This window comes from Oncorhynchus tshawytscha, linkage group LG29 (genome assembly GCF_018296145.1).
Source record: "Oncorhynchus tshawytscha isolate Ot180627B linkage group LG29, Otsh_v2.0, whole genome shotgun sequence".
NCBI lineage: Eukaryota > Metazoa > Chordata > Actinopteri > Salmoniformes > Salmonidae > Oncorhynchus > Oncorhynchus tshawytscha.
The window spans coordinates 11,595,041-11,609,580 of record NC_056457.1 but is presented as its reverse complement, the minus strand read 5'-3'; the positions used below and the strand labels follow the sequence as shown (position 1 = coordinate 11,609,580).

Below are 14,540 nucleotides of genomic sequence, written 5' to 3'. Positions count from 1 at the left end.
CCGCATTTCAAAACATCGCAAGGTGACTTATTCAAAATATACTTAATTTGGAAAAATGACGAATTTTATTGTGTTTAATAGCAAATGCATAATCTATATATGGTGTTTCATGGAACTGAATAATACGGAGTGTTGCTGGCCTTTTACTACACCCATTCTATAGGCCACTATGCAAATCACTGTATATGTACTAGGTTTGAATCATACCCCGCCTTTCCTTCTAGCGGGGCTAGCGCTGACCCCGCCTCAATTGGGTAATTACTATGTAATTAGCTACAAACTAATGTAATTGCAGTAAAGCATTCTAAATTATGATCCAAACATTTTGCACACCCTATCATTATAGCTGATAACAGATGTTCTGTGGCTAAAATGTATAATACTGACTGTCATCAAAGTTATGTCACAAAAGCTCACTATTTTAAAATTGAACCTTTATTTAGCTAGGCAAGTCAGTTAAGAACAAATTCTTATTTAGAATGATTGCCTACCGGGGAGCAGTGGGATTAACTGCGTTGTTCAGGGGCAGAACGACATATCTTTACCGTGTCAGCTCAGGGACTCGAGCCAGCAACCTTTAGGTTACTGGCCCAATGCTCTAACCACTAGGCTACTTGCCGTCCAGTTGGTATGATTAGTTTCCCCCTAAAGTTTTTCTCACAACTGTTCTGGATGCATGCATTAACTTGAATGCAATAACATTTATACAATAGAATGAAGCATTCCAAATATTCCCTGGTCTGGTATTGATTGACGAAGTAAGTATAACTTGAAGGGCCCTTCATCTCATCACAGAGATCCCCTCTTCAGACGTCTGATGACGTGTCTGCCAGAATATTACGCTGGGGAAGCAGTGGAGTGGAGCGCACTGAATCACATCATCAGATGTATGCAGAATTAGAAGCAAGATTTGCAGATGAGACCAAAATGCATATTCCAGTGCACCGCACGCGTTCCACAAGGTTTCTCTCGGACCAGTAGTTGTTTTTATGAATTCATGAAGATTTGACAGAGATGCTTTTCGTGGAGGCGTTGAATGACTCACTTTGAGGAAGTTGCTGATGTAGAGGAAAAAAGGTCGACATGGTAAGCTACCTGGCTAATGTAGCTAGCCATCGTCTGACGAAAAGGCATAATGATGTGTTTCCGTGCATAACTCTGACATGGAATGTGATTGATCTCCGACAACTTACAGACAAAACATCGGTAACTGCGACTGAATCAACAAAAATTGAGAGGAGAACATCCTTTGTTTTGGGGAGAGACCGAAGGAGGGAGGACCAACACCGTTAGCTGATACCGATGCATGAATGTTGTTTTGTCAGGATATCTAAAATATTAATTCAACGTTGTAAATCCCTGGTTTGTTTTGAACTAGCTAACTAACTACAATAGTTTCACTGTATGTGACTAATTAGGACATTATTAGCCAGTCAGTTAGCTAGCTAATTAAGAAAGTAATAGCAAACCCATTGCAATTTGTTATTGGTTAGCCAGCTAGCCAACTAACTAGCTAGGTCGTTTATTATGGGACAGTAGCCCATTGTTAGTACAGTAGGTATTGACTGCTGAAGAGTGTCAGTCAATAAAACTGTCTGTCCACTGTCCAGTTATTCTCTAGTAATGGCCTTGTAGCTAATGACCTTATCTTCAAATGGCACTGATAAGGATGTAGTAAACCATCTAATCCATGGTGCAATAGTCACCAATAAAAACACAGCCAGGATTGTGCCAAAGAAGTATATCATACTTTACTGAATCTAAGTTGAAAGTGGTTGGCACTTCACCAGAAGGGTCATTACATGGTTTTGGAACAGCATTCTGCAAATCATTATATAGAAAACCTCAGAAGAACGTCACATAACACTTTATTGACAACAGCCAAGTCCACCGCTTCGCTATGCGTCTCTCCTCCTTCCTGGCCGTGTTCAGGCCTGCTCTTCCCCTTATCCTGGGGCTCTCTTTAGGATGCAGCCTGAGCCTGCTGATGGTCTCCTGGACCCAGGGAGACACAGATGACTCGTGTGGAGATGAACTGGGCAATGGGGGTCTCTTCCTGGGCAGCAATAGGGGAGACCCCCCAGAGGACCAGAGAGGTGGTCCTGGGAATGACGACTTCCAGCCCCGCATCGTACCATACCACAAGGACCCCAACAAACCACACAAGAAGGTCCTCAGGTGAGCATTTTGGGATGGATGCACAGAGGAATACCACATCCTATCATACCATTAGATTTCAGAGACAGTTTGCAAATGGAAGACACTGCTTCAATGTGTCTCAAAAATATATGAAATGCTCTTTTATAACTGTGTTCAGAAAATATGCACCCCAGTGCGAGGCATTTGGGTCGTATTTCCTGCTAACTAACGCTTATGCAACTCACCCACATTGCCAAATTCTTAATTGATATGTAAATGAGGCAAATCATGACGCTCGCTACAGATGCATCACAATTTGTTCCAAAATGAAGGCCTTTGTAGGCCACTGTCTGATTCCCAGGGATTTTTTGATGTTTGTTCACCCATTTAATAGGCTTAAGCTGTCCTCCCTTCATATGGGATCTAAACCACTCTAGGGTGGATACGCAGTAGAATATGTAGGCCCTACACTTTTAGGGAACAGAAAACACAATTTCTTAGGCTATACAAATGTAGGCTATATGAAATGGTCCCCCAAAGAAGGGAAATACACCTTCAATGCTATTAGACCACTGCTGACCTTTCACCGCTTTATAAAGATTTGTTTAAAAAGCCCATACGGTTTAATAATCCTACTGTCTCGCGTCTCTCCGAATCGCCTCTTAAAGCTGATTATTGGCTGGGATTTACTGTAATTAACCAGTTAGCCTGGAGTGTCTGAAGAGCCCACCATTTTAATGATCTTAGAATGTTTTCAAAGTACAGTCATGGGACAGAATGACTCAGAATGATCAAATTTCATTGACGCGTCTTTTATGAAAGGCCTTACTGAAGAATTGTGATGCCTATTGTATATGACTATGATCTCCTTTGGTCATAGCCTAAAATCCTTACTTCTTGCAGATGGTGAGAGTTAAGTCTAGACTCTGAAATTCAACAATGAACTCAATGACATTCTCTTCCAGTACATAGCCATCTGGACAAGAATAGGCACTAAGCGCATTCACAACTTATATTTACCATGACATTTTTTGTTTTTATCCATTTTGACTTAAAACAGGTACATTTCTTGTAGAATTAATAGCATTGTAGTAACACCTATGTATGAGCATATTATTGTTACATAGTGCATTAGACAAGTAATTGCATAGTAATGGAGTTGAGCGTTTAAAAAAATACTCAGTAAGATATGGCTGTTCCTTATTCCATCTATGTAATAAAATAAATCGCTCAGCTCCGCCCAGTATTGAGTGTTTGATTTGAAACAGTGAAAGTCCCTCTGAACGCCACTCTCCTCTGATCAGGACGCGCTACATCCACACTGAACTGGGAATCCGAGAACGCCTCCTAGTGGGTGTGCTGACCTCGCGGGCCACTCTTAACACGCTGGCCGTGGCGGTGAACCGCACCGTGGCCCACCATTTCCATCGCACCTTCTTCTTCACGGGCCTGCGCAGCCCCAAGGTCCCCCACGGCATGGCGGTGGTGGCCCACGGCGACGACCGGCCCGTGTGGCTGATGTACGAGACGGTGCGCCACTTGCACCAGCACTATGGCTTGGACTACGACTGGTTCTTCCTGGCCCAGGACGACACCTACATGCAGGCCGAGAGGCTAGCCGAGCTGGTGGGCCACCTCAGCGCCGGTCAGGACCTCTACATGGGCCGGGCTGAGGAGTTCATCGGTGGGGAGGAGAGGGCCAGGTACTGCCACGGGGGTTACGGCTACCTGCTCTCCCGGAGCTTGCTGGCCCGCCTGCAGCCCCACCTGGACACCTGCCGCAATGACATCCTCAGCGTGAGGCCTGACGAGTGGCTGGGCCGCTGCATCATCGACTACCTGGGTCTGAGCTGTGTAGAGGTGCACCAGGTAAACTCACAGCTGAGACATCGTTATAAAACATGTTTATAGAGTTTTTCAATAGAGTTTGCAATGATAAGCTGTCTATTTTATCAATGAATCCAATGCTGATATGTCATCATGATTTACAGTACTTTGACCACACCCATCAGTTGTCTCACCTGCGAGATGGCTAACATTTCTCTCCCCGCTATTTGCATGTGACCTACAGGAGATGACGTATCGCTACTTTGAGCTGGGGAAGAATGCAGACCCAGAGCGAGAGGACAGAGCCCAGTTTAAGAATGCCTTCACGGTCCACCCTGTGTCAGAACCCAGCCTCATGTACCGCCTGCACAAACGCTTCAGCCAGATCGAACTGGACTGGACCTACCTACAGATACAGCAGCTGCAGGTTGGTGTTGTTTAATGGGATTAGATATGCTCTCTCTATGCTTCAGGCTATTTGGTGAGTTGTCACTGGTGTTGGTTTGACTGGTTTACTGGTCCAGCGTGCAAATGTAACATTTTTGTACATACCGCACCAATTTCCACAAATCTACACCTAGGCAGAATTTCCTATCTCAAATCAAATTGTATTTGTCACATTTGCCGAATACAACAGATGTAGACCTTACAGTGAAATGCTTACCTACAAGCCCCTAACCAACAACGCAGTTTGAAGAAAATACCAAAAGAAAGTAAGAGAGAAAAAAATAACAAATAATTAAAGAGCAGCAGTAAAATAACAATAGAAGGGCTATATACGGGGGGTACCGGTACAGAGTCAATGTGTGGGGAGACCGGTTTCGAGGTAAACATTTCGAGGTGAAATTCGTCATTTTGTAAACAATCTGTCAGTTTAAAAGTTTCAACTTTGTAATTGAATTCAATAAAAATTTATCTATTTATTTAACTTTATTTATTCACTAAAACTTGATTTATCTATTCATTAAGAAAAGTCCGTTTTACAAGTATCAAGTCACACAAAGTCCTCCACAGAAAATAGCCTACAATATACAACAGACTTCACATGATTCCCTAATACCATACACGCCATACAATACATAAATACAACATATTAGTATCACCTTCCTAATATTCAGTTGCACCCACCCCCAACCCCCCTTTTACCCTCAGAACAGCCTCAATTCATTGGGACAGGAACTCTACAAGGTGTCGAAAGCGTTCCACAGGGATGCTGGCCAATGTTGACTCCAATGCTTCCTACAGTTGTGTCAAATTGGCTGGATGTTCTTTGGGTGGTGGACCATTCTTGATACACGCGGGAATTGAGAGTGAAAAACCCAGCAGCCTTGCAATTCATGACACACTCAAACCTGTGTGCCTGGCACCTACTACGATAGCCCGTTCAAAGGCACTTAAATATTTTGTCTTGCCCATTCACCCAGTGAATGGTACACATACACAATCCATGTCTCAATTGTCTCAAGGCTTCAAAATCCTTCTTTAACCTGTTTCCTCCCCTTTATCTACATGGACTGAAGTGGATTTAACAAGTGACATCAGTAAGGGATCATAGCTTTCACCTCCATTCACCTAGTCAGTCTGTCATGGAAAATGTTTTGTACACTATTGTTTGTAATAACCTTATAATAAGCTTTGAGAGACGCTGACCAAGGTGTAAGTCATACCATTAAAGTTAAGCCTTAAAAGGACTACCTTTTACATTGTTCATGAATATCCTAATACCGAAGAAAAATATATTTTAATAGATGCTTATGATATGTTGTCTCATTATGGTTGTGTCATCTTGTCTCTTGACCAGGTCCAGATCAACAACCTGAGTGAGCTGACACCAGAGGGGAAGGCGGGGGCCACCTGGCCCATCGGGGTCAACCCCCCTTTCAGGCCCAAAACGCGATTCGAGGTCATAAACTGGGAGTACTTCACAGAGGAACACATTTACTCGTGCCCTGACAGCTCCCCCAAGTGTGAGCTGCGTGGCGCAGACCGGGCCGACGTGAGCGCCGTGCTGGAGACGGCCGTGGAGCGCCTCAACGAGCGTTATCAGCCCCAGCTGCGCTTCAGGAAACGGCATCTGCTCAACGGCTACCGGCGCTTCGACCCCACTCGAGGCATGGAGTACGTGCTGGACCTGGCCCTGGAGGCTTTCACGCAGAAGGGTCACAACCAGGTCATCGCCAAGCGGGTCAGCCTGCTCCGCCCTCTCAGCACCATCGAGATCATCCCCATGCCCTACGTGACGGAGGCCACCCGGGTGCAGGTTATCCTGCCAGTCACAGCCAACGAGCAGGACTATGTGAGCAACTTCCTGGACATGTACGTGATGAACACTCTGGACACTCATGACAACGTCCTGCTCACCTTCCTGTTTGTCTACGACCCCTTCGACGCCCAACGGATCAGTCAGGCTGACGTGTTCGCCGGCATCAAGGCCATGATTGGCGAGGTGGAGAAGCGCTACGGTGACGTGAAGATCCCCTGGATCAGCGTGAAGACGGAGGTGCCGTCGCAAGTCAAGCTGATGGACATCATCTCCAAGAAGCACCCGGTGGATACGCTCTTCTTCCTGGCCTCGGTGTGGACCGAGGTCAACGCTGACTTCCTCAATCGCTGCCGCATGAACGCCATCAGCAACTGGCAGGTGTTCTTCCCCATCCACTTCCAGGAATTCAGCCCGGCTATCGTGTACCGCGACCAGCAGCCCTCAGCCGCCTCCTCCTTCACCGCCGAGGCGCTGCGTGATGGACGCTTCGACCGCCACGTCTTCGAAGAGGCCTGCTTCTACAACGCCGACTACATGGCGGCGCGCACCAAGATGGCCGCCGACATCCTAGACAACGATGAACTGCTGGAGAGCATGGACGTGTACGAGATCTTTGTGCGCTACTCGGGCTTGCACGTGTTCCGGGCGGTGGAGCCAGCGCTAGTGCAGAAGTATGTGCGGCGGGCGTGCAACCCGCGCTTCAGTGATGACATCTACCACCGCTGTGTGCTCAGTAACCTGGAGGGCCTGGCCTCGCGATCCCACCTGGCCATGGCCCTGTTTGAGCAGGAACAGGCCAACAGCACCTAGGTGGTCTAGTGGGGCTCTTCCACTGCAGCACTGGTGTCACGCTAGACTTTTCTGGACCAGGCCTCAGAAGACAACATCTATGGGCCTAACACTGGTGCAGTGCCTGACAGTGGAAATGCACCATACTGTAGGTCTACCATCTAATGACATTATGAACCTCAACCACACTGCCTCGACTTTTAGACAAGGCATGTTATGGGATGCTTAATCTTCAGACGGATCCCGAAGGACCAAGGAATAAGGACCCATGTGCAATCTTAGGCCTGCGAAGACTGAGGAGCAATGTTACAACGTGTATTCCTGCTAACTGTGTGTGCAGGCGAACAGAACTCTGTGCTTTCACACCAATGGTAGTCCAAGGAGAGGCTCTATTGGGAGGTGATGAATGAACAATGAACAGCATTGATGTCTATTTAGGGCTGGGCAGTATACTGTATTTTACTATGTACTTTTATTGATGCACGGACCAGTTTGTGTTTATACTTTATCTTCTATAACGGTATTTGTGATACGTCACTCTGGCTCATGTAATGTCAGTTTTTATAGTTTACTCCGTTTGCTACTTGAGTTGTCTCTCTTCTCCTGCATGCCACTTCCCCATGTGCTTCCCTGCCAATCCCTGCCCCTGTCACTGTTGGCTGTCAATGCTGTGCCATTCACTTTGTCTGCATGGTCAGATGTTACCAGATGTTAGTGATTTCCACTTTGCTTAATATAAATCCACAAAAGTTCTATAATTACATTATTTTTTGTATATTACAGTCTGCAAACTAGTCATTTGTCTTTTGAGAGACGCTAAATAGTGTTTGGGCTAATTGCTAGTTAGCTGACTAGCAAGCTAGCTAAATGTACTCAGAGAAAACGTAGCTAGCTAATAAAACCTGATACCAGTACTGGTGTAGGCCTAGTTCAGCATGTTGTTTATGCAAAAGTATCTTCTAAATCAGAGATGGAGAAGCATGAATATGTTAGCTAGTGCTAGCTAACTACATGAAGTAAGAGAACATGTAATGTAACATTAGGGTCCACTGAGAAACACTGACCAACACTTTGGTTCCTACCATGTCACAATAATTCCTCCCTGGCTTTTTCATTCATTGTCATGTCAAACAACAATGTATTCAAAGTACTGTCCACCATATTCCAACTATAGAATTAGAATAATCATTCTATTTCCATGATTCCAACAGTTCACCAATTAATTAGGACTATATTTTTTGCCCATATCATGCAGCCCCACGTGGCAGTGTATAAATGATAACAAATGAGTGCAGGAAATGCAGAAATATCGTGCTAAGATATTTTGGCCATTTTGCCCAGCCCTATGTCTGATGTTTCCAATGTTTTGTTTTGCCTTGAGAAAATCACTATGAGCTATATGTCTTCCTTCATGACTGTACTGATTTATGATGCTAATACTGGAATTAAAGATAATTAAGTGTCTTTATGTGTCTTTCAATTTACACTTAGTTTGCTCAGTATGTCAAACCTGTAGAGTGTAGTTTGTTTCATTCCCTCAAAAATGTGGTCTGTTTTTTATTTTTCTACGGTTATTAAAGGCAGATGTCGCATTCTGACTCGTTTCTTATGTTATTGTGGAATCCCAGACCTAGCAATTTCCTTTGCCATCTATCTTTTGTGCAGTTCAAGGTTTGTTTGAAACACAGCTTCATTACTGTGGGGTTTCAATTAGGAAGACAAAATAAAAACGGTTTGTCTTTGAGAACTGCAGCCTTAACAATGACAATAGTGATGCATGCTTTGCAAGTCAGGACTGAGGGTTTGCGAGCCAAGGACAAGCTATTAGAGGGTGTAGATTCAAGTGGTTGATATTCCTCCAATCATATAGCTCTGAAGTCTGTATTCTTCCTGGTTGCCTCTATAGCTGTGACCTGAGGCAATGTACAGTTTGTACTGAAGCCTGAAATCTGCCTCCCCACATTAAAGTCAGTAAACCTCCACCCCTACCCGGGCCTCCCTGGATTTGGGATGGAATTCTCTACACATGTGTCTCATGGAAGGGAGTGCAGATTCAGAATGCCCTAGCAGGGTGGGTTCTGTCCACCTGGCCACAGTCCAACAGGGAGAGGGAGGGGGAGCTGTTTCTCCATAGTGTGGCGGGTGGGGGGGTGGTTCAGAGCACTGAATAGGTCACTTGACAGTCTCTCAGCCTCCTCCCTCTGGGCAGGGGGGGGAGGATTGCACTGGTGGGCAAAATGGATGTCAGGCCAGGGTTTTTGGGGGGGGTGAAAGAGTTTCTTTCTGCAGTAGCTAGCTAGCGCTGAGGTTGTAGGTTAGCATTACAGCATGCACGTCACCTGTTTAGGCACGGTCAACAATAACTCACTTGTCTGCCATCTCAAAACGACATATTGCTCATGCGAGGACTGCTGAAAGTGTTACTCCCTTTTGACTTTTATCAGTCAGCTTATTGGCAAAAAATGTAAGTGTTATACCTCTCACCAAACCTAAAGACTATTTAGCCCAGTAGTGTATGAAGGTGTTTTTAGACTAAGCTACACATTGATAAAGGCCCCTGGGCAGCTGGATTCCATTTAATTTGAAACCTATGAAATATAGTCAAGTCCACCTCTGGTCTTTCCAATTTGATGTTTCTAGGAGACATATTTAGACCATTGATCAGCATGAAAAATCGAAACATTTGATCTTCGGATAAGGCCCATGCCTCTGACTTGGCAATAAACCACACATTGCAGACCTGATGGCATTTACAAACTTTGGCAAGCGCTTCTTTATTTACATCCAGGCTGTCTCACTGAGTCACAGCTGTAGTTTCATCATTTAATTTTTCTATTTTTTCTTCATTTTTGTTGTTGTTGTTGTTGTAGAATGGGGTAACCCAGAACATTTGCACAAGTGAGAGCTATATCTCCATGGTGGTGACCAACAGACAAAATGGTGTAGCAGTGGAAAGAGAGCTGTGAGGAACATGGGCACTCCTCACAAAGTCATGCACAGAAACTGCGGTTACCACCGATCCTTTCGGGTAGACCAATATCAATGCTTTTAGTCAGAGAGAGAGAGAGAAGCACACAGTTTAGGTACAGTCTATAGTCAGATGACACAAGGTTTCCGGCGTCCGTGAGTTGTAGTTTCTAAAATGCCCAGAAAGGGGAGCCCTACAGTCAATAATGCTCCATGACTGCCAACCATACAAGACCAATCTGGGTCAAACACAAGTATTGATTGACACATAATTGAATACAACAACGATTATGCTCCCTTGCTTGGTGCGGTTGAAATACACGTAACCTGTAGTAACAAAAACTCTTATGCAGATAACATCTATGCTGGTTGGGTAGCACACAGGTTTTTAGCAAATGTTCAGTAAAGGCCCCTTCGACATGGAAATTGTGTCAAATCCATTGCTCTCCAGATCCACTTCCATGCATTTGTGAGAGTATTTACATGTCCCGTTTTAAATGTATAAAACCTGTCCATGCAGCATGCATAGGTCTTTAAGAAATCCAACCTCTTTGTTTATGCTGAGTTAGGTCTCAGCTACGTTGAAGAAAATGTTGACACAAAAGAGATGTAACATGGACACAATTTTGATGTGACTGAACCTTACAGAAGACAGCAGTGTTGACTTCATATCAGAAACCGATTTCTGAGAAGGCTTCTCCCATCACAAGCACAAAACTACTGTAGAAGGGCACAGAACTGAGTTGCTGTGGAAGTTAGTTAAAGAGATGGGCGTTCCCTGTGGGTGGGGAGAGAGGGAGGTATCATCACTCCCAGCATTACATTTTGTGGTTCTGCCCTATTAAAACTCAACAAGAAGGGCCTAAAATAACCATCCCCCACACCCTTCCCTCAAGTGTACACAGAGGGACACTAGCACCCCTGTCCTACAGCTTTAAACGTATGGACCCCGATCCTTCCCACCCCATGTCCCGCACTTCACTAAACCAAACACACTGACAAAAACAGTGCTCTCCCTGAAATGAAAAAAAATGAAAAAAGATTTACATTGAGGTTTCCTTTAAAAACGTTGTCCTATTCACCCTTGTTCAATATCAACTGGTAACGTAGCTTTATCGGGTTTAGACAAAATCACGGTAATCATTATTCATTGTCCATTTGAACCATTCTAATACTGTTCATCGAGACCTTTGGTGACTCCGTCAAAACGTTCAAGGACAAAATGCCGTCAGACAGATCCACTTCAGACTGGTAGTTCACAGTAAATGTTAACTTTAAAAAAATACAATGAACAAATACCTATTTCCCAATTCATTTCGAATAAAAGGATTACTACAAGTTTCGGGCCAACATTTGTCAGGCTGCATTTTCACTGCCTGCACCATGATTCTTCAACATAGGAAATGGTGTTGGTTACTCACACCGTATCCCAAAATGTGTCCTTCGTTAACATTAAAAAACACTGATTTGAGCACTGAGAGGGTTCTGTAGCTAATACTCTTCCCAAACATGACTTTTTGTACAGTTATTATGGCAGGACATTGAGCACCTGGAATACATATCTGTCTAAAATAGCAACACAAACATTTAACCACTAACGTTAATCCATTTTGCACGGTCATTTACTGCGGTCAAGAAGTGCCTTCAGGGGACAAGTCTGTCTGGGTGCTCTGTGTTACAGGGAGTTAGTCTGTGTAAAAACATGCAGGCTGTCCTGGCTCTAAGGCGCCACGCTGTGGCCGCCAAGTGTTACTACATTACTTCGCCTTGTGCCTACCGTTACCTCCTCGCGTTAACGTCCATCTTCTACGGTCAACAGATATGAGTCTTATTCATCCTCGTCCCTTTTAACTTAATCTGATGGAATATATTCACTTATACAGAGATCTACTTTTACAGTTACATTATTTAAGGGAATTACGGTAGAAAGGTGGAACAAAACAAACTCATCTTAGATTGGGTCTTGATTAGTTAATAATGGGGGGAAATCTCATTCATGAAAGCTGCCTTCCTTGAACAAGTTCATTTTTTAAATGACAGACCTCAACATTTGGGCTTCAGAAGGGAAATTAGCCCAGTCCCCCGACCCATTACTTCATACAGTAATCTTCATTCTGCTGGTGTAAATTTGGTTTCCGCACATCAAAAACACACATGCACACTTGGAGCATATTGCTCACATGAACAATACCACTAATGATACACTAAAACAATGGGCACAATCCACTGTGTGTGAGTCACACTTGAAACATTGGGTTACAAATGACCACTTTGGGCTCATCCGAATGAGACGCAGTGGGGCACTATGACTCAGCAGAAAAGTCCATCTGGTTGAGAGGAGAAGGATCTAAAACAGTGATCGTTCTGCAGGCAGCTGGTACAATGACTTCTAGTCTCTATGGAAAGACAGTGATATGCTAGTGGGTTCTTTTGAGAAACAAAATGTCCGGCGAAGGCCTGTGGTCGCAGGAGTGTGGAGAGAGATATTCGGTCAGTCAGAGCTGAACAGATTGAGGGACGTTTGTTTTGGACACATGCAATTGGGGGATGGGCCAGAGGTCAGTACTACAGCGATGAAAAAAACAAACAAACACAACACACAAAAACACAGGTCTGGGGTCAGATGAAGAGTGCAGAGAGAGAGAGAGAGAGAGAGAGACGTCCTTGACAGGGTGTTTAGGTGTTCCTCACAGCCAAGGCCTGCTCCAACTCCTGTCTCCTCTGCTGGATCTGTGAGAGGACAGAGTGGAAGGATGTCATCACACACACAGAAACAACCCGGCCTCAATACACCCGAGGTCGATTCCCAGTATCAATCAATTTGTAAGAAGGGTTATTTAAATAAAATTGGATTGCTTGTGTTATACAGTTGTGGTTAGACCAGTGTAACAGAGCAGGCACAGCTTCAAAGCTAAAAGATGACCACTCCACGCTGATCTCAATCCCCAGTTTGTGTTCCTACTTGGACGCTGTGTTGTGGGAGTTGTTAAAAGGCTTTTAAAAAAAGGCGTAGAACGCGGCGCGTCTCCTCACCTTACTGTAGAAGTAACGACTGACGGCCTCCTGAGACCAGGGCTCGTGGTAAAACTCCGCCCTCCTCTCCTCCTCCGGGTTCCCCACCACGTCCGTCATCAGCTGCAGCCAATCAGAGAGCATGGTTAGTCACACCGTACGTGTGTGTATGTGTGTGTGTCTGTGTGTGTGGCCCTCACCTTCAGGTCTCTGCTCTGGGACTTGAGCCAGTCCTGGATGTAGCCCTTAGGGTCTCTGGAGAAGCTGAGCATAAAGTCCCTCTGGATCTTTAACTGGTTGATGGACTCAATGGTTTCGTGGATCTAAAGGGTTCGTAATGATCACCAGTGTCAGAGGACAGCTTACACAAATCTACTCTAAGCATAGGACTATGACTTTCCAATGTCAATACACCCAGATTTCTTTTGAGTCACTGCGCCCCCCGAATTTGTATTCAGATTGTGTAAGAAACGGTGGTGGCAGTGTGAAGAGTGTCAAGGCTTTTCACACAGGAACACGAAGCCGCAACACCTTGGTGCCACACGCAGTGTAAAGATTGATTTACATTGCGGAGATGCCGTTCCCGACACCTCAGCTTTTCCCTACACTGCCATTTATACCGGTGCGATAAATGGTTACCCGCGGCGTGCGTAAAAGTGTTAGCGAGGGTTGGGGTCAATTCAATTTCAGTTAATTCAGAAAATGAACAATATTCAAGTTCCAAATTTGGCCCATTGAGAAGTATTAAAGAGAATTGGAATTTCAGTGTTGAAACGGAATTGACCTCAACCCCGGTGATAGCATGTCAGCTGTCAAGATTCTCCGGGAGAATCAGATAAAACGGTATCCAACCAGAGTCAAACTGCCCTGAACTCTAATTCACATATAACTCACGGTACTTAGTCGTCCCGCATCTCCGCAATGTAAATCTACCTTAAAGGTCATCTTGGGTAATTGTGATTGGCTATCCTTCTTGTGTGGTTGTCCCACCTTGTTGTCCAGTGAGGCGATCTCCTGCTGGTTGGCAGTGGAGAGCAGGAAGCTGCTCATCTGGCTCTTCAGGGGGTCCTCCACCTCCACGTCGATGTCATAGCACGCTGTCTTCTTCTGGTCATTAGGGTCCACGCTGTAAGAAGGAGGGGGGATGATGGTGTGAAGACTGAGGTTGTTGGCGGTACTTCAAATGTGATACACATTTGTACTTTATTTTTTATTTTATTTAACCAGGTAAGACCAATGAAAAGGTTGGGAGGCAAAAATGCTGGTGCTCTTTCTGTATCTTACCAGTATTCTTGCCTCCCAGGCTAGCCTTTTCATTGTTATCGTATTATCTGCCCTTTGGGACGGCATTACCTGTGAAACACGGTGCCCACATTCTTATTTAATAGCATTTCAAATGTAATTCATCTGCTGGATTTTTATACTGGATCTCTTTCAACCTTTTGTTGTTGAAAGAATTTAGACTTTTTCGTGTCACCTTTCATGACTAGGCATTCACCCTTAAAACCAGGAATTTGTCAGGTAGGTATGAAGTATGATCTGC

At 44.7% G+C, this 14,540-nt stretch overlaps 2 protein-coding genes across 5 annotated transcripts in view; one reads left to right on the top strand and one right to left on the bottom strand.

Moving 5' to 3' along the window:
• The first annotated feature begins 121 nt into the window (after positions 1 to 121).
• chpf2 (chondroitin polymerizing factor 2) lies at positions 122 to 8,616 on the top strand. Its single transcript, XM_024392961.2, has 5 exons — positions 122 to 1,086; positions 1,933 to 2,178; positions 3,444 to 4,008; positions 4,211 to 4,393; positions 5,768 to 8,616. Exons 1-5 carry the CDS (start codon positions 1,037 to 1,039, stop codon positions 7,037 to 7,039), a joined length of 2,316 nt encoding a protein of 771 aa, XP_024248729.1. The 5' UTR covers positions 122 to 1,036; the 3' UTR covers positions 7,040 to 8,616.
• A 1,146-nt stretch (positions 8,617 to 9,762) lies between these two features.
• smarcd3b (SWI/SNF related, matrix associated, actin dependent regulator of chromatin, subfamily d, member 3b) overlaps positions 9,763 to 14,540 on the bottom strand; it is a 48,474-nt gene continuing 43,696 nt past the window's right edge. For all 4 annotated transcript variants that reach the window (XM_024392966.2, XM_024392965.2, XM_024392968.2 and 1 more), the window contains 4 exons: positions 13,988 to 14,123; positions 13,198 to 13,320; positions 13,019 to 13,120; positions 9,763 to 12,715 (listed from right to left, as the gene is read on the bottom strand). In XM_024392966.2, the coding sequence (XP_024248734.1) occupies positions 12,662 to 12,715; positions 13,019 to 13,120; positions 13,198 to 13,320; positions 13,988 to 14,123 (415 nt within the window). In that variant the 3' untranslated portion in view covers positions 9,763 to 12,661. The remainder of the gene's footprint in view (positions 12,716 to 13,018; positions 13,121 to 13,197; positions 13,321 to 13,987; positions 14,124 to 14,540) is intronic.